At 48.7% G+C, this 27,115-nt stretch overlaps 3 protein-coding genes across 4 annotated transcripts; 1 reads left to right on the forward strand and 2 right to left on the reverse strand.

The window, feature by feature from the left end:
* Positions 1–10,468: 10,468 nt before the first annotated feature.
* On the reverse strand, positions 10,469–13,123 carry LOC124683382. Of its 2 annotated transcripts, none has more exons than XM_047217903.1 (3): positions 12,834–13,123; positions 11,738–11,813; positions 10,469–10,696 (listed from the first exon to the last, which is right to left on the reverse strand). In XM_047217903.1, exons 1-3 carry the CDS (start codon positions 13,086–13,088, stop codon positions 10,644–10,646), a joined length of 384 nt encoding a protein of 127 aa, XP_047073859.1. In that variant the 5' UTR covers positions 13,089–13,123; the 3' UTR covers positions 10,469–10,643. The 2 variants fall into 2 exon arrangements, 1 of the variants encoding a protein (XP_047073859.1); XR_006996670.1 differs by lacking the exon at positions 10,469–10,696 and adding an exon at positions 11,385–11,644.
* A 133-nt stretch (positions 13,124–13,256) lies between these two features.
* LOC124683383 (probable transcription factor At3g04930) lies at positions 13,257–14,686 on the forward strand. The gene has a single exon (XM_047217904.1). The coding sequence runs from the start codon at positions 13,294–13,296 to the stop codon at positions 14,425–14,427; it is 1,134 nt and encodes a 377-aa protein (XP_047073860.1). The 5' UTR covers positions 13,257–13,293; the 3' UTR covers positions 14,428–14,686.
* Positions 14,687–23,559: 8,873 nt separating this feature from the next.
* LOC124656623 (heavy metal-associated isoprenylated plant protein 39-like) lies at positions 23,560–24,465 on the reverse strand. The gene is made up of 3 exons (XM_047195337.1): positions 24,200–24,465; positions 24,015–24,090; positions 23,560–23,933 (listed from the first exon to the last, which is right to left on the reverse strand). Exons 1-3 carry the CDS (start codon positions 24,206–24,208, stop codon positions 23,560–23,562), a joined length of 459 nt encoding a protein of 152 aa, XP_047051293.1. The 5' UTR covers positions 24,209–24,465.
* Between the last annotated feature and the right edge of the window lie 2,650 nt (positions 24,466–27,115).

Genomic DNA, 27,115 nt, shown 5'->3' on the forward strand with positions numbered 1-27,115 from the left:
CCTCTAGGTTTAGTTGCAATAAGGCGCGAAAATTTCCCCCGTTTTGCGATGAAATGCACATCCCATTTCTAAATCTACCCTTCGTTGTTCCTATGTTCTGTGTTATTACAGTTCTCGAGTGAAGTGGAGTCGGAACGCTTCGCCCTCCTCGCGTCGCCCCCTCCTGGCGACCGAGGAGGCGAAACCCTAGCCCCGCGCCGCCACCGCTCCCCTCCCCTCTCCCCCCTCCGCGTCGCCCCCAGAGACGCCGCTGAGCTTGTCTCACATCGCCGGTGAAGGGAGCGACGGGGATCTGAGCTCTCGCCCCCCGCGCGGTGTGTACGTGGAGGATCTCCGCGCCGGGATCGTCTTGCCCGAGGTGGCGGCGCTGCAGTCTCCGCTTGCTCCGATGGCCGGCGGCCTGAGGTAAGAGAGGTCTTTGCGGATTTCTTCCTTGGTGGGGGCTCCAAATACCAGGGCGGCGGCCCTGGGCTGGTGGGCGGCGTCGTCTCTCTGACGGGGTAGCGCTCGCGTGGGTGCTGGCCGTCGTGCTCGGTTGCGGGGGCAGTGGCTCGGTGGCAGGTGTTGGTCTGGCGCGTTGATCTCTCCGGTGTCGCGCTCGCCAGATCTGAAGACCATACTTTTGCTGCCAGATCCGTGGTCGCGCCGGTCACCGGAGCTCGGCTGGGTGCTTCTCGGTGGGTTGTGGGGCGGGGGCCTCCGGGAGAAATCCTTAGCTAGAGGCCACGACGGTGGTGACGCCTGCGGGCATCACTCCCTCGCTGGAGGCGCCGTCCAGGTGGTTCCCCTCCCCTACCAATCCCTTGTGCCCGGGTGAAAATCCAATTTCCCTCGAAATGGGCGGCGTCTACGCCTCTGGCGTGGTGCCCTTCTTGAAGGCGCCGCTTTGGGTTAAGGGGCAGTGTGATGTTGGTCCATCTTGGAGGCAGTGGATGGCGGGTTAGGTACAGTTTCTACTCATACCCATGTGTGAGTGGGGGAAGGGACCCCGATGACATCAAGATGGCCGCTTAGGGCATGTACAATGGTAGAGAAGTCACATCTTCCTTTATACCGCCACATCATCTAGAGATGACAATAGATATAAGTCATACAATGTATTATCTCTTATAGCTTTCCCTAACAATTAATGGTAAGGGCATGCACAATGGTAGAGAAGGCATGCCTTTCCTTACCTCGCCACATCAGCTAGAGAAGGCATTAGATATAAGTTATACAATGCATTATCTCTTAGATCCATCTCTAGCAATCAATACAAATAATTAAATTTTGGTAGAAAATTTATTGCTAAGGGAAGATATATGTGAGACAATGGAGAAAGAGTCTTCCCTTATTTCCTAAGAGATGATCTCTTAGTTAAGGGAAGACAACATTCTCTTTCTTCATTCTCTCTCCTCCAACTAAGCAAAAATCTGATGTGGCATCTCTAAGAAAAGGTTGACATCATCGCATTGTACGTGCCCTAATTAATCAAAAATGGTAGAAAATTATGTTGCTAAGGGAAGACATAGCGTACAATAGAGAAAATATTTTTCCTTATTTTTTAAGAAATAATCTCTTAATTAAGGAAAGACAATCTTCTCTCTTCATTCTCTCATCCAACTAAATAAAAAGGGCAGTGCTGAGCGTCCCCCAGGGATCAAAATTTCCGATCCTCGGGGGATCAAAATTTCCGATCCCCGGGTCCCCAACCGTTTGATCTAATCGCATGTGTCAGTCTGATCAAAAGCAGGCCTCTACCCGCACCTTCCTCTGGCAAACGGAAAAGAGAATAGGAAGAAAAACACAGCACGCAGGCATGGAAATCCGCCGATGCAAGCCTACAGCTGCTAGCCTGCTACCACCGCCCAACCGCTGTCGCTCGGAGCTCCGACGAGAGACCTCGCCGGCACACAGCATAGCTGACCGCTCCTTGCAGCGACTCGTCTCCAGTCAGTAGCAACAACGCCGCCCATGGATGGCAGCAAATCCACCGTCCTCACCGCCCGTCGCTCAGAGATCGGACGAGAGACCTCGCATCGCCGGAGAAATGAAGCATCGTCTTCTCCCAGCGCCACGCATCCCCTCCGTCGGCCACGGTGGTCGTCGGAGAAACCCGATGCGAGGTCGCCGGTGCAGCAGCATCACCGCCCAGCTTTGCAGCAACATCATTGGCCCAATGTAGAACCACCGCACCATTCTCTGCTTTCAGCAACGCCTCAAGCTCAATGTAGCAACGCCGCCGTAGCAACCACGACGGTCCCTTGCAGCAAGGTCAGCCGCCCCTTGTAGCAACCTCGCCGTGGCATGGTAACAAAGCTGGTCGTCACTTGTAGCAATGCTGGTCAACCTTTGTAGCAAGGCCTCCGCGCCATGGTAGCAAGGCCTCCGCGCCATGGTAGCAAAAGCCGATCGCCCTTTGTAGCAAGGCCGAAAGCCCATTATAGCAACCCTGTCCACCGCATGGAGCAACGGCGTCTGCCGCTGGGAGCAGCGTCAACCTCCCGCCGCCCACCTCTGCAGCATATTCCATGGCGGTGGCCGCCTCGGCGAGCTATGCGCAGGTGAGCCTGCGTATAGATCATGCGGGCACAGAGATGGAAAGAAGCGACGAATCCCCGGCGGGCGAACTCGGCAGCAACAGCCTTGTCGCCCTCGCCGGCTATGGGCAGACCGTACTGCGCCTCGTCGGAGTCGGAGGCAAGGGGCCCAGGTCGACGACGCGCGCGAGCTGCGGGCGGCGAGATGGAGGAGCTCCGGGAGATGGAGGTGGACGAGGTGGAGGAGCTCCCGTAGGTGGTGGTGGAAGTGGAGGAGCGCTCCGGAAGGTGGAGCCGTGGATGTGGAGTGGAGCGAGGCGGCTAACGGAACACGACCAGGAAAAGAAAGATGAGAAGAGGAAGAAGATAAGGTGGGCCCGGGTGACACGGGCCGTCGCACGGAGGCGGACGATGGGAGACGCGATCCCCGGGGGATTAACAGCGTTTTCCAAATAAAAATCTGACGTGATACCTTTAAAGAAAGGACGCTGCTGAGAATCCTTCGGAGGCTCCAAACTTCCGAGCTTCCGTCTTCCCTGCTTGACACGTGTAAATATACTAGAGAGAAAAAAATATCCCGTCCTCATCTCCAAACGCCCCCATCCCCAACTACCTCGTACACAGGTCACCGACGACTCCCCCGTTTGGAGCTCCGCCACATCCCGCCCCCGTCGTTGGAGAAGACGGTGACGCCGGAGAAGACCTCGTCGCCGGAGAAGATCGCGCTGCCGGATCCCCTTGCAGCATCCCGGTCTCCGACTAGCAGCACCGTTAACCACGGCGACGCCAGTCGCAGCACCGTTAACCACGGCGACGCCAGTCGCAGCACCGGTGGCCACCGACGGCGCTGGTCGTAGAACCAGTGGTCATCGCCGGCGCCACCCGTCATCTAGCAGTAGCGCTTGCAGCACTGCTGCTGGTGCATGCGGGGAAGGCTCTTGCAGCAGCGGAGGTGGGGGTTTGCAGCTCCGGCAGCCGCCGATGGCATCTCCGGTGAAAGGTAGTTGCAGCACCGGCGCCAGCCCATGGAAGCTCTAAGAACTGTATTTGCAGCACCGGCGGTGATACATTGTAGCTCCGGCGGCGGGGCTTGCAGCTCGGCCGGCAAGCATTTGTAGCACCGGCGGTAGGGGATTGAAGCTCCTGCTTGCGCCATTTGCAGCTTCGACGGCGGACAGCTGGGGCGATGGGGACTTGCAGCTTGCGCATCGGGCATTTGCAGCACCGCCGGTGGGGAATTGTAGCTCTAGATCCTGACCTTTGCAGCAACGGCGGCGAGGTACACCGTCGCTGGCAGGAGCCCCGCCTTCCCCTTGCAGCTCCAGCGTACACCGTTGCAGCACCGGTGGCCGTCGTTGGCACCTCCGCCGTCCACCACTCGCAGCATCAGATGGCGCACGGGCGAGACGGCCTTCGTCCTCGCGACCGTCGAGGAGGGAGTACCGACGACATGCTCCTGCAGGGCACCACACTCGCTGCTGTGAGGTAGCTTCCGCTCACATCTCGCTCCTAGCTGGATGAAGACGTCGGCACGGGTTTGGCGGCGGGGAAGTCAAGCGCCGGAGTCCCATGGCGCGCCACCGAATCTATAGGAAAGGCAGCGGCGGCCGGTGTGTATGGATGCAGGTGGACGCGTCCGCGGAGTCCGCTGCGCGTGCCGTACGAGCCGCCTAAGCTAATTTACTTGTCCGTGGATTCCGCCTAACCACATGCACCTGCCCGCTGTGTCCGCTGGACAATACGGACATGCCCACCGTACATTAGCTAGCTTACGCATTGTCGCAGCTTCTTTGATTCACTGCATAGTGCACACTAGCTAGCAGACCTATCTTATATATACACGAAATAATTCACATAATATATACTTCAGTGTACATCCTTTTGGACAGACTATAAAGAATAATAATAAATTCTTCAAATATATTTATTTTGTTGCACTTCACTCAGTATCCAGTAGGAAGTAGCTGAATTATTATTTGGTACAGTTTTTCAGAATTTAAAATACATAATCATAATATCACTGTAGCTCCCGAGATGAAACCCGAACTAATGATCAGCTTTAAAAGAAAAATCCAAGCATACTCTCATGGAGTTCATAACTAACATGGCAAAACTGAGCTTAAAAAAAATTCAAGATGAGTAAGAAAAGTCAGACAAAAGGTGGCAGCCATAATCTTTCCATAGAAGATAAACAAAGACACTCCTCACTCACTAACATCAGAACAGCTGTACGTGTAGCATGAGAGCATAATCATTATCGATAGTCAGATGATTAACAGTCGAATCCCTGAGGCAGCGACACTTCTGAAGAGGTGAACTGTAAGGCAAGGAAACCTGCTCTGGTCTTCCTCTACTCTCAACTGAAATCCGGGTGTCGCGGCCCGCCGTTTGCTGAATTAGCAGAAATAGTGAAGCAGTATTAGCAGAAATCGGTGAAAAAGTTAGGCATCATGCCACATGAACTGCAACCGTTGCAACAGATCAATGATCCCATATTGCTAAAACAAGTCAACAGCAAGATCAAGAAGACAGTGATGCATAAAAATTGGAAATAATTTAATGTGCGGAAACTAGCTTTCATGTAGTGCTGCATTGAATTTTGCTCACATTCATTCAAAACAATTACAGTATGCCAAGTCATACAGTATCTTATTTGTGAAGCTGAACTGAGATGAGTGGGCTGATTTGGGTTTTCAGTTCCAATGTTTTTCACTAGCAGCAAATGGTATTAATTGAAGAACTGGTTAACTGTAGAAGTGTGTAGATTATCAACGGTACTGAATATTTATGCTGGATATTACATAATCACGCAACCATTGCAAACTGAATTAGCACAAACTGGTGGATAGCAATTGTTGCAGCATCCAAGTTAAGCTAAAGAGGTTGTCCAAATACATATATTGTCACCAGATGGGAAAAATAGACATGATCTGATAAATACAGTAATAAAATAACATAGCTCTGACTAATACCTTTCACTGTTCCGGAACATGTTCTTCAGGATTAGCTGGCACTGTCACAAGAATCTGGAAATAGCAAATGAGATTACCTGAGGGCAATAATACCTTTCAAATGGCAGAAGCTCAATTAAACAGTTTGAACTTGTTACCTGACACTCTTCATCCACATCATCATCAGTGTTGGTCTTTTTGTTGATGTATGAAGGGTCTACAATATTCAAAACAAAGCAGCATTATATTTCCACCAAAAAGCATTTTACCAATGCAAAAATGACAATAATTTGGTGCCCTAATGTAGTGGAAAACTCACCAGCAGCTCGTAGCCAGTCCTGCAAGCAAATCAAGCCCTCGACCGTACCACTTTTCAGCCTACTCCTATAATCACTAACAACTCTCCCACCAATGCTAAAACGCTGATTCAGACGCCACAGTAGACGCTTGCACAGCTAGCAGGTCACGTGCAATACAAGATAGGATAGGAAATTTAGGTGCATTTATTTTCCACCATCCCAAAATGTCGAATACTTTTCTTTTGGGAAATAGATCTTCATTCAAGTACCTATCAAGCTCTGATGCTACCTGTTTCTTTTGCACTTTGAGATGGGCTTCCCAATCAGCCAAAGGATTCTCATCTCCTAGCACTGCATCCGCGTCATCTTCTTCTTCTGAGTTATCAGCAGCAGATTCTCCTATTTGAAGAGAATATTCTTTGAAGATCTTATGCATGACCTCGTCCACTTTTGCAATATGATGTTCTGAATCCTTCTTTCCAAAAGCTTGTTCCAGTCTAAACTTAACAAACCCACGCTTGTACCTTGGATCCAAGATAAGAGGTATGCAATTTGCTAAATAGGATTCTTTCCAGTACTTATCAAATTTTTCATGCATTTCATGTACCATTGATGCAATGATAACATTCTTATTCTTGGCTTCTCTATCTAACAACACCTTCACATTCCATATTTCATGAAAATATCTGTTTGATGTAGGGTATTTTGTACCTGACACCACCTTTGTTGCTGCAAAGAAGGTCCGTAATAACTTTCGGAGTTCTTCAGCCAAAGCCCACACTTTTTCTGAAGGCGCAAATTTAAATTGCTTGTCTTGTTTCCCTAACTCCACAAATGCTTCTTGGTAAGGGAAAACCGACTCAATCATCAAATATGTTGAGTTCCATCTAGATGCAACATCTAATGAGGGCTTCTTGGTACACTCAATTCCTAGCTTCTCAACTACAGAGTCAAAGAGTTCCTCTCGGGCTTGTGAGCTTCTGATGTACTTCACAGATTCTCTGATGCTATCTATTATTCCACCCATCACTCGCAATCCATCTTGAACTATTAGATTGAGCACATGAGCAGCACACCTGATATGGAAAAGGGCACCGCCACCAATCAAGAGATTCCTTTTGGACAGATTATTTCTCAAATCATCCATCATAGAGCCATTGACTGATGCGTTATCCAAGGTAATGCTGCATAGCTTGTCTTCAATGTGCCAATACTGGATAGTCTTCAACATCAGATTGTACATTTGAAGACCGTCATGTGGCGACTCCATAAGAGCAAACCTTATTATCCGTTTCTGAAGCTTCCAATTGTTGTCTATGTAGTGGCAAGTAACACAGAGGTATCCAAGTCTCTGAACTGAAGTCCACATGTCAGCTGTGAGGGAGACACGGCAACCAGAAGTGCTGATAATTTGTCTTAAAGCTGACCTTTCCTCTCTGAAAGACTCCAAACAATCATCTCTGACGGTTGTTCTACAAACTAGTTTGAATAGAGGGTTCAAGGACTTCACAAACTTCTGGAATCCCAGCATATTCTACAATTGAGAATGGGAAATCATGTAGAGCAACCATGTTTGCTAGCTCACGCCTTGATTTATCTTGGTTGAATTCCCATTTATCTAAATCAGAAACTTGAGGTGACGATATAGAGGCAGCCATCTTTGCAAGTACCTGATGCATTCTACTTCTTTCCTTGCATATTCTCAAATGTCTATGGATGTGGTTGGTGCCTGATTTGCGTGAAGCAGCAAATATATCATTGCAGTGCTTGCATTATCCTTGTACAAGTCTCCCATGTTTGTATATGGGAATCACCTCTTTCCAGACTATGGATTTCAATTTGCGTGGTTTTCGGCTACAACCTAGTTGATTCAAAAATCCGGATCAGCTTCAGTAGGAAAATGGATACAATAAATTGGGACAGATAATATAACATACAAAGCAAAAATATGTGCTGAACAAATATGCAAACATACCAGTATTAGCTTGAGGGGACATTTGTTTCCTTAATGACATCACTTTCGCAATCATAGCCACTGGAGATCTCACCAATCTCATTCCTGCCGCAGCCTTCAACCTCTTATTCTTCTTGGCATCTCTCAACTCTTGCTCTTCGTCAAGCTTCCTCTTTTTCTCATCTCTCATCTCTTGCTCTTCCAGAAGCTTCCTCCTCTTTGCCTTTTTTTCATCCTTCTTGTTCCTCCTCTTTTTACTATTTTTCTTGTCGACACCTGGCTCATCAACATTGCCTAGCAAGTGACCATCCCCATCCTTGTCTTCATTCGATGCCAACTGGTGCTCCACGGCTCCACTCAGCTGCTACACAAACATTAACAGTAATGTACACAAATTATAAGACTAGCTCACTAGTACTAGAAAGGTACACAAAATATAATCCACAGCTCTATGATAGGTTACCTGAGGGCAAGTAATTGGGCTGGGCGCAAGAACATCCTCATTCTTAATGATGCTATCAGGTTGAAAAACGCACTCGCCAACATCAACCTTGTGGCAAGGGAAGTAAACCACTGATCCCGGATAGATCAGCTCCCCTTCCTTTAAGGGGCGTACATCGATGACATCTTTGTCTGAGTCGTACAGGACGATGCGATTCACGTCGTCTCGCAGGATCATCAAGCCCTTGTGTGTTGGCTTCTTACGGCAGATGAGTAATGTGGTGTAGGAAACACACCACCTCTTGGGTAACGCCGCCTCCAAACAGCACTAGTAAGAATTGAACATGATCACACAAGTTTGATATATTAGAAATCGGGGGACACAGCCAAGTCTGTAAAGCCTATTTAGTAAATATCAGCGCATGTAGAATACTAAAATAGTGCAATAAATGTGCTGAAGTATAACAAGAATATTCAGAAACCATCCTTCAGGTGTTCAGCTAGAGGGGGGTTAAAAGGAAGGGGACCGCAGGCATATGTGTAAGTAAACCTTAGCACAAATACATATCACCTGCACATAGGGATGAAATTAGTATCCCTCCTTGAATCAACCATACTTGAGAAACTAGCCAAGCCAACGCAAGGGCGGCACTAACATTGTAACACCCCAACTGACTCCAGAGCACAAGCTCTGAAGGCATATTGCTGAATATCCTCGCCCAAAAAGAAGGCCCAACTTCTCCTACAATACTACTGATAAATAAAAGCATCCTAAAACCATATTCGAAAACTAAGCCCCACCAGAGTTCCTAACACTGTAACCATCCTTCAGGTGTTCAGCTAGAGGGGGGTTAAAAGGAAGGACTAGAGGCGTATGTGTAAGTAAACCTTAGCACACATACATATCACTGCACATAGGGATGAAATCAGTATCCCTCCTTGAATCAACCATACTTGAGAAACTAGCCAAGCCAACGCAAGGGCAGCACTAACACAGTAACCTACAGCGGCATTTGTGATACTACTAGAAGAAGAACGAAATCAACCAACCCCTCCCCACCCCAACTGAGTCCAGAGCACAAGCCCTGAAGGCCATATTACTGAATATCCTCGCCCAAAAAGAAGGCGCGACTTCTCCAGTACAATACTCAACAAATGTTCCCGAATGCTAACAGGTACTACTGGTATATAAAATCGAAGGAAACAACAGAGCAGCACACAGCGTGTTTATGGACTCCTTCCGTTCATAAGGCAAGCTTCCTTCCGTTCGTTTCCACTCAAGCCAAGAAACGAGTACAATAGATCGGACAACACAGAGCAAACATGACTTCAAATTTGTTACACGGGAGCCTGTCGGCATCTTCTCCTCTTCCAGCCCCGCCGTCTTCGACATCTCCTCCTCCTTCCCCGCCACCCCTAGCATCTCCTCCTCCTTCCCCACCGCCCTTTGCATCTCCTCCTCCTTCACCGATATCTCCTCCTCCTTCCCCGCCGCCCTTTGCATCTCCTCATCCTCCTCCATCGGCAGGTGGCGACGGGAACACCGCCGGCCGGCCAAGGTGCAGTCTGAGGAGGGGGCAAGCGATGTGAGAAGGCGCCGGCGGCGCAGGAGACAACGTTACGGGGAAACGGCAAAGACGGAAGACCTCGAGTTCTCGTCTTCGCGATGGAGGAGATAGCGGTGCGGGCCAAGCGGGCCAAGCGGTGCTACCTGCTAATTATTTGCAAGGCCCGCATAAGAAAAGAAGGTGGTCCACGACGCCACGAATCGTTTTTTTCGTGGCGCGGCCAAACGGGCCTGTGGAAGCCTTCGTCCATCTGCATCCTGACCGGTGTGGCAAGACGGTGGCGGCACCAACGAATGGCAGGGCGGCCGGCCTGCAATGCGAGAGTACGAGAGAGAGAGAGAAGAGAGGAAGAATGAATGGAGGAGAACGATTCACGGTAGGATAAGGGAGTAGTGGGACCCATGCGCACGTCGGTTTTCAAGGGACGCGTGGTGCGCGGTGGATCCGGAGGCACCGTCCCTCTGAACCTCCGGAGGTAAAGAAGCATTTTCCTTAAGGCCTTGTTTACTCCTAGGGTATTTCCATCCCCTAGGGGTTTGGGGATGAGAGGGGATTGGGTGAAACTCCCCTTTCACCCAATCCCCAATTTTCCCCTAATTTCCCCTCATTTCCCCACACCCTCCCCCACAACCTCTAGTTACTTTACTTTTTGGGGATGAGAGGGGATATGAGAGGATTGAGATCAGATAATAAAAACTCAATCTTTGCATCCCAGGACGTGATAATGGACAATCAGTAAATTAAAACCCCCGTCTTTAACATAAACTCGGTGTCATGCAATTATGTTATGCAATCTTCTCCAACAAGAACACACACATAAATAAATGTCGACCCAACACACATAAATAAATGTCGACCCAACAGATGAGCAACCGCCGCCATTAACTCAGTGTCATGCAGTTTGAAGAACATTAGAAGTCATTGCCATGCTCTGGAAACCACGCCGCCGCCAGAGGACCTCCAGCTAGAAATACACGCAGAGGTAAAATTTAGTATTGATATATTGCTTACAGATAGTTCAATTGTATAGTAACTGCAACTAGGGAGCATCCTTATAATTTAAGGTAATTGTCAAAAGTAACAGAAGCTACGAAACAATAGAAAATTGATCAGTTTGACTGGTTATTCTTGCACATTACTATAAATTTGAATCTCACAGCTGCATCCTTGGGCACTCAAACTGAAAAATGAACATGCAAACAATTTTAGTGGTCAGGTTCATAGTTCAGACATGATTGAATTGACTGACACGGCAGGCTAGAGCGCCTCCCATATAAAATGATGCTACATATCGATCATAGTATTTTCTAGCTCTGTTTCAAATACAGTAGGATTTTCAGAAAATGGTTTCTAGTGACGTGAAACCTGACCTAGTGATCTCTCTGGATATTAAGAAAGGAATATGAATTTATAATATCTAGGAAATCTCAGTAGAGAAACATGATGTACTCACCAGCAAGAGATTGCATTCCAGAGCTAGAATGCACTCACCAGCACAGTGGCAAAAGGTCAAACTAAAAGAAATAGTAATTCTAGAAGCGTGCAATGGAAATGCAAACCAGGCAATACAGAGTAGCATCAGGCATCATAACTTAACAGCGGTAGGCATCATACAAAAATGGTCAAGCATGGAGCTAGATGGAGCAGATGCAAAATCTGAATTCATCTTGTATAAATCCAGTATAGGCAAAACCAAGTGTGCTTTACTGTTCCAGTATAGGCAAAACCAAGTGTGCTTTACTGACTGAAACTACCACATCACCGGTATGGCTAACTTTCAGAAGTTGTTCCCCTTGCTGTAGGTTGCTTTTTGTGATAGTGCAATATTGGTAGAAGTAAGAACATGAACTCCTCGTCGTCTTCCTCTCTTCTCTTCCTAATAAGCTCTAGCCTTTGTGTATTCATTGCAACACTAAAATAATAGCAATTAAAGGCAGACAATAAGAATACAAAAGCTAGATTGCATGGTTTCACATCAAGTACAAGCAGTAAATATGATTCATACCAAAAACAGGAGTTCTCACAACTTCCCAAGATGGAGGTGGTTGATCCAATCCAACAATAGGCCAAGGTGCAGGTATCTATCAAAAAAAAAAACTACTTAATCAACATGATTGAATCATATGTGAACTACTACCATCACCATGGAGCTTCATAGCAAATGAACTACTACCATGCTGCATAGGATCATAACATCAGAAAATTGCTACAGGGGTATGCACAATTCAGCAGATAATTCAACTAGAGAATGTTTTTGGGTGAGATGGCCAATGTCCTAGTTACTAAACTATAACGCACTGCAAGCTGAAGTTCAGTTAAATCACACACAATATAGAATTGGCACCATGCATGTAAATTTAGGGATGTCAGGAAAGTATAAATGATCAAGAAACCTTAGTTATGTAGAGAACTGATGCAGTAATTAACCAGACATACTTTCAGCAAGAAAACAGCACAGCTTCTACCTCTCTCTCTCTCCAAAACCATAATAGTTCAGAAGTCTTTTACTTCAACATCGTATTGCACAATCCTGAACCAGCTAGTTTTACATTTTCAGTATCAGTGTGTTGCAGTATACCAGATCAGGATGCCAGCTTGACAAGGTTACACAATAGCAATTTTCTACAGTGTGATGAACTAACAGGAAAAACACGTTTGCTACAGGGGTACAGGAGGATGCAATGATTCAAGAGCTTCCTCCAACTTTGAAATTTCCTTCCCAGCACCGTGGGACGATGGAGGAAACCAAGTTGCCCGATGAAACTAATTCGATGTTACTAGAATCTGGCCACTGATTCCGAACCCAGTCCTGGATCTGCGCCTCCTAGAACTTCTACTTCTTCATGGCCGACAAGTGCTGCATCTACCGCAAACAATCGTATACTAATGCCAGTGTGTTTCATCGAACCCCCATATACTACTAGGACTAGGAAACTGGCGGCCACAAATACTGATGGCGGAGTTCACCGTCCAGGTCCAGCGAACGGCGGAGCTCATCTTGTCGGATCCGCAAGCTCCCGGAGCTCCGTCGCGGACGGAGGCAACACCAAGAAACCCTAGCTAGAGAGGAGGGGAAAGGGGGAGGAGGCGCGAGGACTCACCGGACCAGTCGCCGGAGGAGGATCTCGTCGGCGCCGTCTTGATCTGCTAGTTCTTTCCCCGCCGCCGCCGTCGCCTTGCCCCGCCGCCTGTCGCCGCTGTTGCGTTGCCTCCGTCGCTCCGTTCCCCTTTTCACGACCGAAAACACGGGGTCGACCTCGTGGCTGAGAAAACCGGAGCGTGCAGCTTACCGGGTCGGGAAGATCTGGGATGGGCCGGGATGTTACCCAAAAAAACCAGAGAAGTAAACAGCCCATCCGGTAACTTTCGGGATTCGATCGTAGGCCGGTATTTTACCCTCCAAAACCTAAAAATACCAGACAAGTAAACAAGGCCTAAAGAAAAGACTGACGTCAACCTACTGTACCTGCCCTTATCCGGTACTGAAATCCTATCCGTCATATCCGGTACCCGATGCCGCCCGAGCCCCCCTTGTCCCACCCAATCCCCGAACCCACCACCATGGCCGACGACCCTGCCTCCGCCGCCGCCTCCCGCTCCCGCTCCCGCTCCTGCTCCTCCGACGAAGACGAGGAGGACACCGACAGCGACGCCTCAAATAACTCCAACCCAGCCGCCGCCCAGGACCCGCCACCACTCGTCCCCGACAGCTCCGCCCCTCCTCCAGTCCCCGCCGCCGCCCCCGAACCAGCCGGCCCAATTACGCCGCCGCCTTCTCAGGCGCAGGAGGAGAGTGCGGCGGCGGAGGACTCGAGGCGGCTGTTCCAGCGGCTGTGGACCGACGAGGAGGAGCTGCTCATCCTGCGCGGCTTCCTGGAGTTCACGTCCCGCCGGGGCACCGCCTTTGCGTCGCACCAGTACGACACGGGGCCCTTCTACGAGGAGGTCCGCCGGGAGCTCTCCTTCGACTTCTCCAAGAACCAGCTCATCGAGAAGCTGCGCCGCCTCAAGAAGAAGTACCGCGTCTGCGCCAAACGCATGCTCGCCCAGGGCGGCACCTTCGCATTCAGGAGCGCGCACGAGGGAGCCATCTACGACGTCGCGCGCCACATCTGGCGCCCGGCCTTCAAGCCCGACGGCTCCGACGACGACGACATCAATCCCGCAGAAGCCGACGAAGGTGGTGGTGGAAACACGCCTGCGCACGCCCCGAGGGGCAGGGGCTCGCGGCGTGGAAGGAGGAGGACGGCGCAAGAGATGGAGACACCCTCAATGCCTGCAACTCCTGCTGCTCCCATTTTAGTAACCGATAGTATTGCTCAAGAACAGGCTGTTGTTGCTTTGGAGAACTCGGTGCCGCCGATCGCACCGCCACCTCCAGTGACAGCCAATGGTCCAACCGAAGATGATTTCCGGAGTATCCTGTCACCGCTACTCAAGGAACTCATCAGCTCCGTCACTGTCGCTGGGCAGACCGAGCTGGGATCCGGATTGGGTATGGGCTTTGGGCGTGTCAGCGGAACCGACATTCTTGGCCTTCGTTTTGGTGTGGCCGGACTGAACCCCGTGGCGCCCAGTGGCGACAAGTGGAAGCAGCAGCAGATCCTGGAGCTGGAGGTCTATCTCAAGAGGATTGAGCTTGTCCGGGAGCAGGTCACCACGGTGCTACAAGAGCTCAGGTCGTCAGAAGGTTGATTCCTGTGCTGTAATCTCCGATTCTGAGGTTACCTTCTCTCGTTGTGAAGTTATACGGAGTTGATTTCTAATTGTAGATTTGGTCATGTTGGTCTAGCTTAGTTGCCTGTAGTTGTCATAAGGTTACACATGAACTTTGATCTGTAGATGCAATGATGATCAAAGTTTGTCATTGTTTGTAGGCTTGTAGTTCACTTTTTTTTATCAGATGTAATCAATATTAAGTTCATAATAAATGCAGTGAAGAGTTTTGAGCCTAGAGATTTATGACCCTCACTCTTCATAATAGTATTACTTGAGTAGTATAGTACTAAGTTATAATTCAGCATTTGTTTATGACAGAAACCTAATGAGATTTAGTATGTGCTGCCTCGGACGCATTCTTCAAACTTCTGTGATTTCCTATTATCAGTGCAGCCATCTTCCTTGGTGATTTCCTTTATTCAGTTGAGTCACTCTAGCCGTATGTAGCACTTCGATATAGAGCCCGGGTACTTCCCCATTTCGAAAAAAAAAAGTGAGTCGCTCTATTTGGATTCAGCAGTTGACAGAATGTGCACTGCATTGTGTCTTCCCAATTTAGAGAAGCTCCTTTTGATTGACTTGTAAACTTTAAGCCATCAGCATATTCATAACTAACTTCTGCACATTTCGCCTAAAAAACAATCAGAGGCAGGGTACCTAGGTTATTTTTTTCTTACGAAACAACCATCAGTGAGTTATGTATTGTAATTTTTTTTTTTGGTAAAACCGACCATATGGAAGAAATGATCTATATTTTTTAAGCAACCGGAGGAGCACTCCTATTCATAAAGAAGAAAGAAAACCCAAACACTGTAGAAAATTTGCTCTGGGACACTGTTATTTTCCGGCCATTGCTAAAACAGACCGCTAAAACTTATCTTTGCTCAGTACCATTATAATTTTCCGGTACGTTTGCCAATACACACCATATGCCTCAAAACAGAAATTTTAATTTTTAATCTTAGCATGACACATCCATGTCCGGTTTAGAACGTTTTTTCTGGTTAAGATTTTGGCCGGCGGTCCTTTGTACGTATCAATTTCTTAGAACTGTACGTACGAACTTCAACGTTGATAAAGTACACAAAGGTGCAGGCATCACTAGATCATATATTCTACATTTGTTTGCAAAGGAGTAGTGCTCAACTAGGCTGATTATATTTATACACATCGACCATGGCACAGTTACAACAGTTTATAGCGCTATGGACCACCATGCAGGGGGTGGCACTGCAGCCACACCCGGACTTGATTCGCTGGAGATGGACGGAATCAGGCATATACACGACGGCTTCTGCATATCGCTACCAGTTCATGGGATCTTGTGCTCCCTTCCGCTCAGCCAAGTTCTGGAAAGGACATGCCGAGGCCAAGTGCAGGTTTTTCGCGTGGATTGCCCTGCATGGCAAGGCACTCACGGCCGATAACCTGGCGCTCCGGGGTTGGCCTCATGACCCGATCTGCAAGCTGTGCCAAATCCACCATGAGACGGTCCAGCATCTCACTCTGGATTGCCACTTCTTCACCTCCGTCAGGGAGCAAATCTTCGCTTGGAATGGGACCATCGGCGTCCCACCACCACCTGGTGGAATGTCACTCAACGATTGGTGGGATGAGACGATCTCCCATCTTCCAAAGGAGAAGAAGCGGGAAGCTAGCGGTGCGATCATCTACTCCATGTGGGGAGTGTGGAAGGAGAGGAACAGACGGGTGTTTCAGAACACCGGCATTACAGCCGGCGGCCGTAGCGGCTCTTGTTAAGGAGGATATTGCTCAGAGGGCGTACGCGCACACCCAAGATCCCGGAGATGGGATTGTAGCCCATCGTTCTTAGCTCTTTTTTGATCTTTTTTGTCACCTGACCCGCTTGCAAGCTTCTGTAATTAAAATTCTTCTTCTATCTAATCGATTGGCAGTTCGACTGCCCGTTCCTCAAAAATATTTATACACATCAGACGCTGATATAGGTAGTCTACATGTTACGTAACTGCGAAGGAATCTGGGCTGAAATTCATCCTTCGGGCATCCAGGACTGTGGCCATCCATGTCCGCCGGCAGATCGTGGTCCAGCGCGAGGGCACCGATGAGAGCGGCCGAGGGTACCGGCGAGAGCAGCCGAAGAGCGCCGACCTGTGGCGCCGAACCTTGTGTCCCTGCGGCCGGTCGCCAATGGTGCGGGCGCAAGACAGGGACAGACGATGTAGGGAGAAAACCGTCGTTGAAAATTACATATGTGTGCTCGCCGGCGGTGAGAAGCAAAATGTCAGCAACCTGCGAGATGGAGGACGGCGGATCTTGTTGATCGATGCAAAGCTTGTTCCCTTGATTGCTAGTTGTAAGGAAGAACTGTTTGATTCTAGGTATTCTAATAACGTAGCGATAGTAATTAAAATTTCCATTTTGGGCTATACAGTGTGTTTTGGCAAAGGTACCACAAAATTATAATGGTGAGTGGTGTGTTTCGGCAAAGACCGGAAAATAAGGGCACGTACAAAGGAAGCGATCACAAGTAGTCGCTTCAGTACAACCATATCAGCGCAAGCATGTGAGGCCACTGCTCGTTTTTCCATATGCCCAACGCACTAGTAGCTTCGTGACGCAAGCATACTGCACACAGTGCTCCATGGCCATCCAATCTTCCCGGCCGTCTTCCACAAGGAGTGGCAGTGGGGTGAGCCGGACGGCGCAGCTCTGCCTAGGGTCAGGCCAGCACGGAACCGTTTGGGGCCCTCCAACCACCACAACCCTGAGGATGATGACGATGATCGTCGGCACGACCGGACGGGGGGCAGCGACGGGCGTAGGCGTGCCAGCCGCGGGAGTGGCCACGGCATTGAAGGGCGCGACTCCAGGGCCAACGGAGGTGGCCACCGGCGCGATCATGGACGGCAGCAACAGCGCCATGATCGTCGCCCTAGCCGTTCCCCTGAACGCCGGCGCCATGACAAGGATGCTGGCCACGAAGGCTCGCGGCGCCGCTCCAAGAGCCCACGCCGCGACTTCGGCGACCTCGAGCGTGAAGACAAGATCAGGGCGCCCGTGCTGACGACGGCGCCTCTCCTGGTGTCCGCAGCAGGCGGGGCACAGGTGCCTGATGAAGATATGCGTCGGCGGAGCCGGTCCTCTACCCCCGTTGGCTCGGCGGCTTTGGGGATGACGCCGTCACCCCGCCACCCTCTTAGCCCTGGCAGCCCTATGCAGCTTTCGCCACCGCCATGTTTCCACCCAGTCCCTGCGGCTGTGACGACGGGCATGCCCCACTCTCCGTCGGGGGGGCTGCTGCCTATCAACGACCACTCCTCGCAGCCTCTAGCCTCTCCGCCCATTCCTTGGGAGCTGATGCCGGCCGCGGAAGTTCCTTTGGCAAGCGCCTATGCAGACAGTTGGTCCGCCAACATCGTCCATGAGGAAGGCGAGGGGAGTCAGCTGCAGCCTCTCAACCAGCACCAGCTGCTTCAGGTTGATGCCTGGAGCACCTTCTTCGGCGAACACTCCGCCGAGCACGTGCCAACGCCGCAGGCCATTCAAGCTTGGAATGGGGCCTGGCTGAACGGGCCAGAGGCCCCCTTCGACTGGGAAGCTGCGGCGACCGAAGCTGGGATCCAACAAGGCCAGAAGGCGCTTGGAGAGCGCCTCTTTGGACCGGGCAGCGCACAGACGCTGCCGGAAGGCGGCGGAGGGGTGGCAACAGTGATACAAGAAGAGAAGACGGTGTATGAGGTGGAAGATTTCAGCTCCCTCATCCACCACAATGCGACGGGCTGGCAACTACAAGACATTTTTGCGACGCCTCCACTACGACAGCCTTCACCACCGGCATCATCCGATGACATTGACGATGAGCAGCTCTTTCATGTCACAGCCAAGTCCAATGCCCTGCAAGCGCTGCGAGACGCTAACCTCCTAGCACAAAACCAGCTCGATGAAGTAACAACCAAGGTGGCTGACCTCCAGGTTGATTCCAAGACTTCGCTTCTCACTAGGCTCATGGGCAAGATCTCCCCCTCCCTGCTCGGTCTTCCTCCAGCCGGAGCAGCCCTCAAGAAGAAGCTCGCCTCCAAGAAGCTTTTCCCCTCCACCTCCTCGTCTAGGAGAAGTGAAAGGCCGGCCACCAAAGCATCCACCATGACGCTCGCTCGCAAAGCCCAGGCAAGCGCCTGCAAGCAGCTTGGTCTGATCAGCCGCGAAGAGGACTTCAGCGAAGACGTCCTGCAGCATTACTTGCAGCTCTTCCAGCAGCCTCTGTCCGAGCAGCACGTCCAGGGCCTGGCGGACCTTGCTGAGGTCTCCAGCAGGCCTGCGTTCCGTCTTCCTGAAGGAGATCTGTGCGCCCTGCTCAAGGAGGCGCCTTACGCGGACTGATCAAGTCCGCCCGCTCTGTCGTCCCGTCCCTGATGTATCACAACATCTGCATCTGCATGTACCATGCCGCTGCCTGTAGCTGGCATGGCTGTCCGTTTATTTCTGCAAACGCTGTAGTCATCATGTGTGCTGCTGACGAAGATGTTCTGTGCCTTTACCGTAGCCGGCACAGGCCCTACGTCAAGCTTGTTGTGCTCCGGCACACATATTGGTCGACCTTAAGTCTCCATGTTATCAAACCTTAACCTGCTTAGCTGGAATGTGAGAGGTCTCAACGATCGTGCAAGGCGATCAGTCGTTCGAGACCTTGTCGTTAATTCAAAGTGTTCCATCCTTTGCATCCAAGAGTCCAAGCTGGCTCTTTTTGATGATGACATTAGAGTAGATCTTGTTGGGCAGACGCTGGACGGCTCAGCTGCCCTCCCGGCCGATGGGACAAGAGGTGGTGTGATAATGCTTTGGCGTACTGACCTTCTTACCGCTACATCAGTCAGTGTGGCAACCTTCTCCATCACGGTCAAATTCTGCAACCCAGTAAACAACCTTTCCTGGACCCTAACCACGGTTTACGGCCCCTCCGATGATGAGCGCAAACGTGCTTTCCTCGATGAGCTGATCTCTATCCACTCAAACGTAACCGGGCCTTGGGTAGTCGTTGGTGATTTCAACCTCATCCTTCATGACCAAGACAAGAACAAACCGCGGGTAAATAGGAGTTGGATGAGAAGGTTCAGAGATGCCCTGGACCGGAGTTACCTCAAAGAAATCAAATTAGTGGGTCGACGCTTCACTTGGAGCAACGAGCAAGATGATCCTACCTTAGTCAGACTTGACCGTGCTTTCTGTAACTCTGACTGGGAGGATTTGTTCCCAGCTGCTAAATTGCTGCCCCAATCCTCTTCGATGTCTGACCACTGTCCGCTTCTGCTCGTCCAAGACCTGGTCACTCGCTGCCCACCAAGGTTTCGTTTTGAGAGCTATTGGCCGTTGCTTCAAGGCTATAGTGAGGTGGTGCAATCCTCCTGGGATGAACCTTGCTCTCTCACCAATAGCTTTGCAATCCTGGACTGCAAGCTCAAACGACTTGCTAAGCACCTAAAAGTTTGGGCCAAGAACTATGTGGGGGACATTAAAAAACAGCTTCTGCTGGGCCAAGAGATCATCCTTAGGCTTGACTCTGCTCAAGAAACAAGACAACTTTCGGTTAGGGAAAAGGAGCTCCGGACGACGCTGAAATCCAGAGTGGTCGGTCTCTCCGTGCTCAACAGGATCAAAGCCAGGCAACGGGCAAGGATACAGTGGTTAAGATTAGGGGATGCAAATACCAAGTTCTTTCATTTGAGAGCAGCAAAGAGGAAAATAAAGAACAAAATTCACGCGATCCAATCTGAGGAGGGGATTGCAACCTCGCCTGTTGAGATTGAAGAAACCATCTTCAGACACATGAGAAACATCATTGGCTCGAGTGTGCCGTGTTCACAACGCTTCGATTGGCAAAAGCTGAATCTGCCCAAGCCAGATCTGTCTGATATGGATGCTCCTTTCACTGAAGCGGAGGTCCGCAAAGCTATCTTTGATTCGGCCGCTGACAAAGCACCTGGGCCAGACGGTTTCTCCATTGGCTTCTTCAGAACAGCATGGAGCTTCATCAAGCATGACCTCATGTCTGCCGTCAACAAATTTTTTGATCTTAACGACCCATCCTTCCACTGCCTCAACTCCGCCCTCTTTGTTATGCTTCCAAAGAATGATCAACCGACCCTTGTGACACACTATAGGCCGATTAGCCTCATACACTCCTTCGCTAAGCTGATATCCAAGATATCGTCAAGTCGTCTACAGCCGCACCTTGATGAGCTTATCTCTCCGTGTCAAAGCGCCTTCATCACGGGACGAAGCATCCAGGACAACTTCCTTTATGTCCAAAACCTGGCAAAGCACCTCCATAAAAGCAAGACCCCTGCTCTGCTCCTCAAGCTTGACATTGCCAAAGCTTTTGACACCGTCTCTTGGAAGTATCTTCTGGATATGCTGCGCGCCAGGGGGTTCCCACAAAGGTTTCGAGACTGGATTGCCCTGCTCTTCAGATCAGCATCTTCACAAGTTCTCATCAATGGTGTACCAGGCAGGAGAATTGCCCACGGCAGGGGTTTAAGGCAAGGAGACTCCCTTTCACCTTTCCTCTTCGACCTGGCCATGGAACCACTTCACCGACTGCTTGAGATCGCCACTGATGACGGCTTGCTCTCCAAGATAAAGGGGAAACAGTGCTCTTTCAGGGCCTCCTTATATGCGGATGACGTGGCACTGTTCATCAACCCCACTCAGGCGGACATTCTAGGGACTCGCACAGTGCTGGAAGCTTTTGGGGGTGCAACTGGTTTAATCACCAATCTAACCAAAAGCTCAGTCACCCCTATTCGTTGCAACAACATCGATCTCCATGTCCTACTCAATGGCATGGATGTACCGGTGGTGCAATTCCCTTGCATCTACCTCGGTATGCCGCTCTCCATCAAGAAGTTGACCAAGTCTGACTGGCAGATGCTTCTGGACAAAGTGGACCGCTACCTTGCTACTTGGAAAGCAAGGTTAATGAGTAAAGCCGGACGTTTGGAGATGCTCAACTCTGTCCTTACTTCTCTAGCCGTATACTTGATGACAATCAATGACATGCCACCTTCGGTGCGAACAGAATTCGACGGACGTAGAAGAGCTTGGCTCTGGGCTGGGGAAGCTACTTGTAGTGGAGGCAAATGCAGAGTTAACTGGCGGCAGGTCTGCAGGCCAAAAGCTTTGGGTGGGCTTGGGGTTCACTGCATTAAAGCCTTCGGCACCGCCTTGAGGTTACGTTGGTTATGGCACAAATGGAAGAACCCATCACGGCCTTGGGCGCACATGCCCATTCACGCAAGCAAAAACGAGAGGGAGCTCTTTTCTGCCGCAACTAAAATCACCATTCGGAATGGTAAAACTGCCACCTTCTGGACGGATAGATGGCTCAAAGACCAAGCACCTTGCTCCATCGCACCTGACATCTTCAAGATCTCCATCCGAAAAAACAGAACCGTTCATGAAGCATTACAAAACAACAAATGGTTGCAGGACCTGCGTTTTCAACTCTCCATTGACCATCTTCCGCAGCTTCTTTGCCTTGCTGAGCTTCTAGAGGAGGTAACTTTATCTGATGAATCAGATGACATCTCTTGGCGGTTTGATACGAAGGGATCCTATACTGCTGGATCCGCATACAAGATTCAGTTCCTAGGGTCGACAAACACAAACTTCAAAAAGGTCGTTTGGTCGGGCTGGGCACCAGCCTAGGTGCAAATTCTTCATTTGGACTCTAATGCTAAACAAAGTGCTAACCGCGGATGCTCTCTGCGACGGCATTGGGAGAATGAGTACTTCTGCCCACTTTGCCGCAGAAATTTGGAAACCCCAACTCACCTTTTCACCGAGTGCACCTATACCATCGAGATTTGGACAATAATGGCGGCACGCCTAAATTTGAATGCTATTCAACCATGCAAATGGATAGGCAAAGACATGACAATACAAGAGTGGTTCACAACCACTGTGGGTAAACATCCCAAAAGCGAAAGAAAGGAGATTTTCCCTGCAGCAAACTTGATCTGTTGGGAACTTTGGAAGGAACGAAATAGAAGAATCTTCGACAAAAAAGAGCAGGATGTGGCCGGATTGATTGGCAAGATTATGGACGAGGCCAGGGCATGGAAGCAAGCCGGAGCTCCAATCCCTCTTGTTGACCAGGCCAGTGGAACCCCTTTTGATCCGGGTTAAGGTGTTTCGCCCGTTTGTTTTCTCCTTTTTTCTCTTCTCTTCGCTTTTTGCTCTTCGTACCCGTGCTGTTCGGGCCGGGTCACCCTTTTGTATGCTTTGCCTTCTATTGCAATGAAAACAGCAGCTCTCCTGCTGACATTCAAAAAAAAAAAAATCTCCTTCCTCTGCAGGCCATCCTTGTGCTTTTCCCATCTTCCCATTCTTTTTTCCTTTCTTTACTTGAGGATCATGCCTCCTCTGCAAGAAGCCACTGCCTCATCCGAACCTCTTTTTAACCTACACGGTGGCATCCGATCCTAGTTGGACACGTGAGGAAGTAAGTTGCGGCATACCATTGGCCATGCCCTAACGGTGTCCCATATTAAATTTTCCCTTTAGGTTATGGTGAGAACATGCCAAAACCACCCTATGAAAATGATCCGTTTATAGAAAAACTGGACCAAAGAGAATTCAAGGCCCGGTCAATTTGAGGAAAACCTGGCAAAATCCCTCGCAACAGGCATTGTGTCATCCGAGACTAGGTGCATTACGTCATTGGAAAACAGGGTACATACGTAGGCTTCATTGTCGTGCTATTTGATTAGTTCTGCTACAATGCTTCTGGTCCATACGAGACTAGGTGCGCATATAGATTAAGCTTGACTCCTCGTATCTTCAGTTGGCTGCAAGTAACAGCAACACATGTATCGAAAAAGAAATGTGGCCCGACATGCTTATTTACAAATTACAATAGATAGACTGAAACATCAAACTCCAAGTAAACATGCTGAAGATGCTGAAGCCATTGTTACAGAGGGAAGGGAAACCGGAAACATCACTGTACGAAAACCAAACTCCAACGACGGCGGAAGCAGAGGATGGACTAAACACACAGGGCTGCAGCTGCAGGCAGACCGCCATACATGCGGATGCAGAGACTTGCAGGATGAATTGAATCCATGGCTACTGAATGACACATTCTTGTCCGCCTCCGTGTGAGATCTCCTCATAGCACACATATCCCATCGGCGGCGGTGGTCGCATGCCGTAGCCGTGGCCGTAGTACTGGCTGCTGGGTTGGGCGTAAGGGCTGGAGTAGCAGCCTGGCGTGTAGCCGTAATGGTACCATGGCCCCTCATTGTAGCTGCAGGCCTTCTCGCAGGCTTCTTGGCAGGGATCCTTCTTCTTCTCCGGCTCCTTTGGCTTGTCGTCCTCGACGCTGACAACATCCGCGGCAAAGCGTGCCTTCCTGAGCTTCTGCACGACGCGCACCGGGTCGACAGTGCCTACCACCGTCAACGTGCATTTATCCTGGTCCATGTCAATGGACTTGATCTCTGGAATGACATACATTTGGTAAACACGAGTACAGAGAGAAGGCGAGATAGATATAGGCTAGAAGGAGGATAAGTACGTACCCTCGAGCTTGGCAACAGTTGACAGGATCTTGGCCATGCACTTCTTGCTGATGAGGTCAGCTCGGATCACAATCTTCTGCAGAGAGTGAAAACAAAAGCATTCAGTTCAAATGTACACTTCAAATTTGTTTGACATTGCCCCGCAAAGAAATGGAAGAAAATCGAAGAATATGATCGCCAATTACCTTGGACATTTTGAGCTAGCTGTGAGCGTATGACGGAGACTCTTGCGTGAGCAGAGCAAGCGACGTTTTCTGAAGTTCTGCAGAGGCTGTCCACTTCCAATCCGTTTATATAAGGTGGCAGTCAACTCACCAACTGCCGTATTTACCGGGACTTGGTCTTCATACCTAGGAGCATAATCTTGCAACTTGCGATTAAGCTAATCATTGTACTCTACTGAACTCGTTTCTTAATACTACAAGATTCTGCGATTTGGTGTTAAAACCGCGGTTCCCAGAACCGGTCAGTCCACATCTCAGTTTGTTTGTTCTTCATCCGTACCTCGAAGCGTCAGAGTCGTCAATTTGTTAAGTCTCAACACGCTTGTGTCTCGATCATAAGAGAGATGAACAGAAATCCAGTGTATGTAGCCGGAGACGCTGCTGCAAGTTGTGGGCAGTGGCAACACAAGCTTGAAATCAGGTCATATACCAACATACCACTAGTTAGATGCCCATACGTTGCTACGGATATCATCTTGCTTTTTTTGTTCTCCCACCGGCAACCACCATGCATCTGATTGACTATCTCACATCATCATTTCTAGTACTCCCTCCCATCCATAATATGTATCGTGGTTTTAGTTCAAACTTGACTAAAAATAAACTAAAATCATGACACTTATTATAGATCGGGGGAGTAAGAATCTTGTGGGTACTATACAACGCAATTATATCATTATACAGGGAAAAGAATAAGGTGAAATGTGTGTGTGTCAATAATTTAGTTCCTAACCCTTGTCACGGTAATCCATATCCTGCATGATAGTTACACTTCTGACCGTGGTTTTTTTTCCGACTGTTGTCTTCATATTTGCCGTCTTAGTCTCTAACTGTCATGCTCTGTGTCTTCCGATGGGTTATGACTTATGACAATGCCCACAAGTTCAACACTGTCATGCCCACACGTTGGCTATTCCTATAATTGGGTCATTACCAAACTATATAGCAGGTTGAAAGTTTCCTTAGAGAGAAATTTATATGATGAAGTCCACACAGATTAATATCTACTCGTAGCGTAGCCAAATTTGACACAGAATTAGTGTTCTTCAATCTTCTTCCGAAGTACTCAGGGACTTGTCCATTAAGCTGCAATGGAGGGTGACAAATACAGTACAATAGGTTTAATGCGTGGCCATAAAAGGGCCAGGCTTAAGAAGAAAAAAATCCCTGAAAGACCATGTATTCAGATTAAGAATATCTTCGTCCACCATTTCTCGAACCAAGACAGAACTCGTCCAAACACCAACCAATTTATGGTATGTAATGATTCGAGGATTAAAATTCAAATAGCCACATGAATTAGCAATAAACAATCAGGCTACTGGGGACTACATTGTAATAGTCCATTACTACTTTATGCTATACCAACACCTTAAATCTGGCTAAAAACAGAGGAAATGAACCATTAGCTCTAATCTCAATAATCAGGCATCAATTCTATGTATTTGATATATATTATCAAACAAGAAGCAAGAACAACTGGATAGAGGTAACCAATCTGAACATGGCTGCCGCGGGACCGGCGACCTGAGGAGAGGCGAAGTTGTATGAGCTCACAGGGGAGGCAATGGCCACTTGCCTGTATGGCACAACATGAATTTCTGCCCCTTCGGATGTGGAGATTGAGAGTTTAGTGTACGTGTCCTGGTCCTCCTGGAACAATTAGATGCCCTCCAGACTGCAAAAGGTACTACATCGGTCAACTCATCTGTGTAATTCTCCATGAAATGCTCGCAGAAGTAAATGTTCAATCACACAAAAGAACGAATTGCCAAATTATCAACTCGGGATGATGCATTTTTTTCTTTGTAGAATTAGCAGGTAATCGATTTCTAAAAAATGTGATCTGTGACATCTCCGATACTTACAATTAGAACCGACACATGAAAATCTGCTACCTCAGACTACTCATAGTGGGGGTAACATAGGTGGTAACATCACACGTCTCAAGGCATTTTGGTGACATGGCATGATAATAAAAAAAAGAAAGAGAGTGAGGTGCTAACTAGCTATGTTACCATAACATCACACATCCCAAAGCAATATGAATCTACAACATAATTAATGACACATTGCATGAAACCATATCTAAGTTACTACTCACTATGGAGATAGTAACTTAGACTAGTAACATGACATATGTTACTAGACTAAGTTACTCTCCACTATGAGCAGCCTCATAATTTCTATACTATTTTAAAGATATCGCTATCACAGCAACAATCATACCATTAATTTCTGCAACAATTGCAGAGAACTTTGATATCCGCAAAATATATCATAGCATTTTGTCCAGCAACACAATTCCACTTCTTCAAGATTTGCTAGAGGATTATTACTGGAAGAAACAACAGGCCTTCACATAAATTGGCAAAGTTGTAATTAGATTACCTAGTTATAAGCATCCAAGAACTCTAGCTACACAATTAAGTTGAGAAACAGTCGATCAAAATCTCAACTTTACACAGTCGAAACTATTACTACTGTGAATAATAGAGAGCTGCAAAATAAATTATCGAACAGGAGGATACTATAGATAACTATATATTCAAGATGTAGAAAAACTAAACTATACAACTAAGACTTATCTCATTGCAGATGTTCAGTAATGAATGGTAAATGAGTAAATTGATGAGTCCAAGATTAAAGAATAAAAAAGTTGGTCAAGAGCAGGGATGGTGTGATCACCTTATGTATCTCGCAATCACACATTTTGCTACAAGGTGTCTTGGACTTTGTGGGATTCAACTACCTCCTTCCGATAATGGCGACGAGGTCAGGAGCAAAAGTGTTCAGAATATTGATCTGATTATTATTATCAGGCCAAAAACAATAACGGTTTCCATCCCACGAGATCTTTATTATGTTGGCCTCGGA

The sequence above is a fragment of the Lolium rigidum genome, chromosome 1 (assembly GCF_022539505.1).
Source record: "Lolium rigidum isolate FL_2022 chromosome 1, APGP_CSIRO_Lrig_0.1, whole genome shotgun sequence".
Classification (NCBI taxonomy): domain Eukaryota; kingdom Viridiplantae; phylum Streptophyta; class Magnoliopsida; order Poales; family Poaceae; genus Lolium; species Lolium rigidum.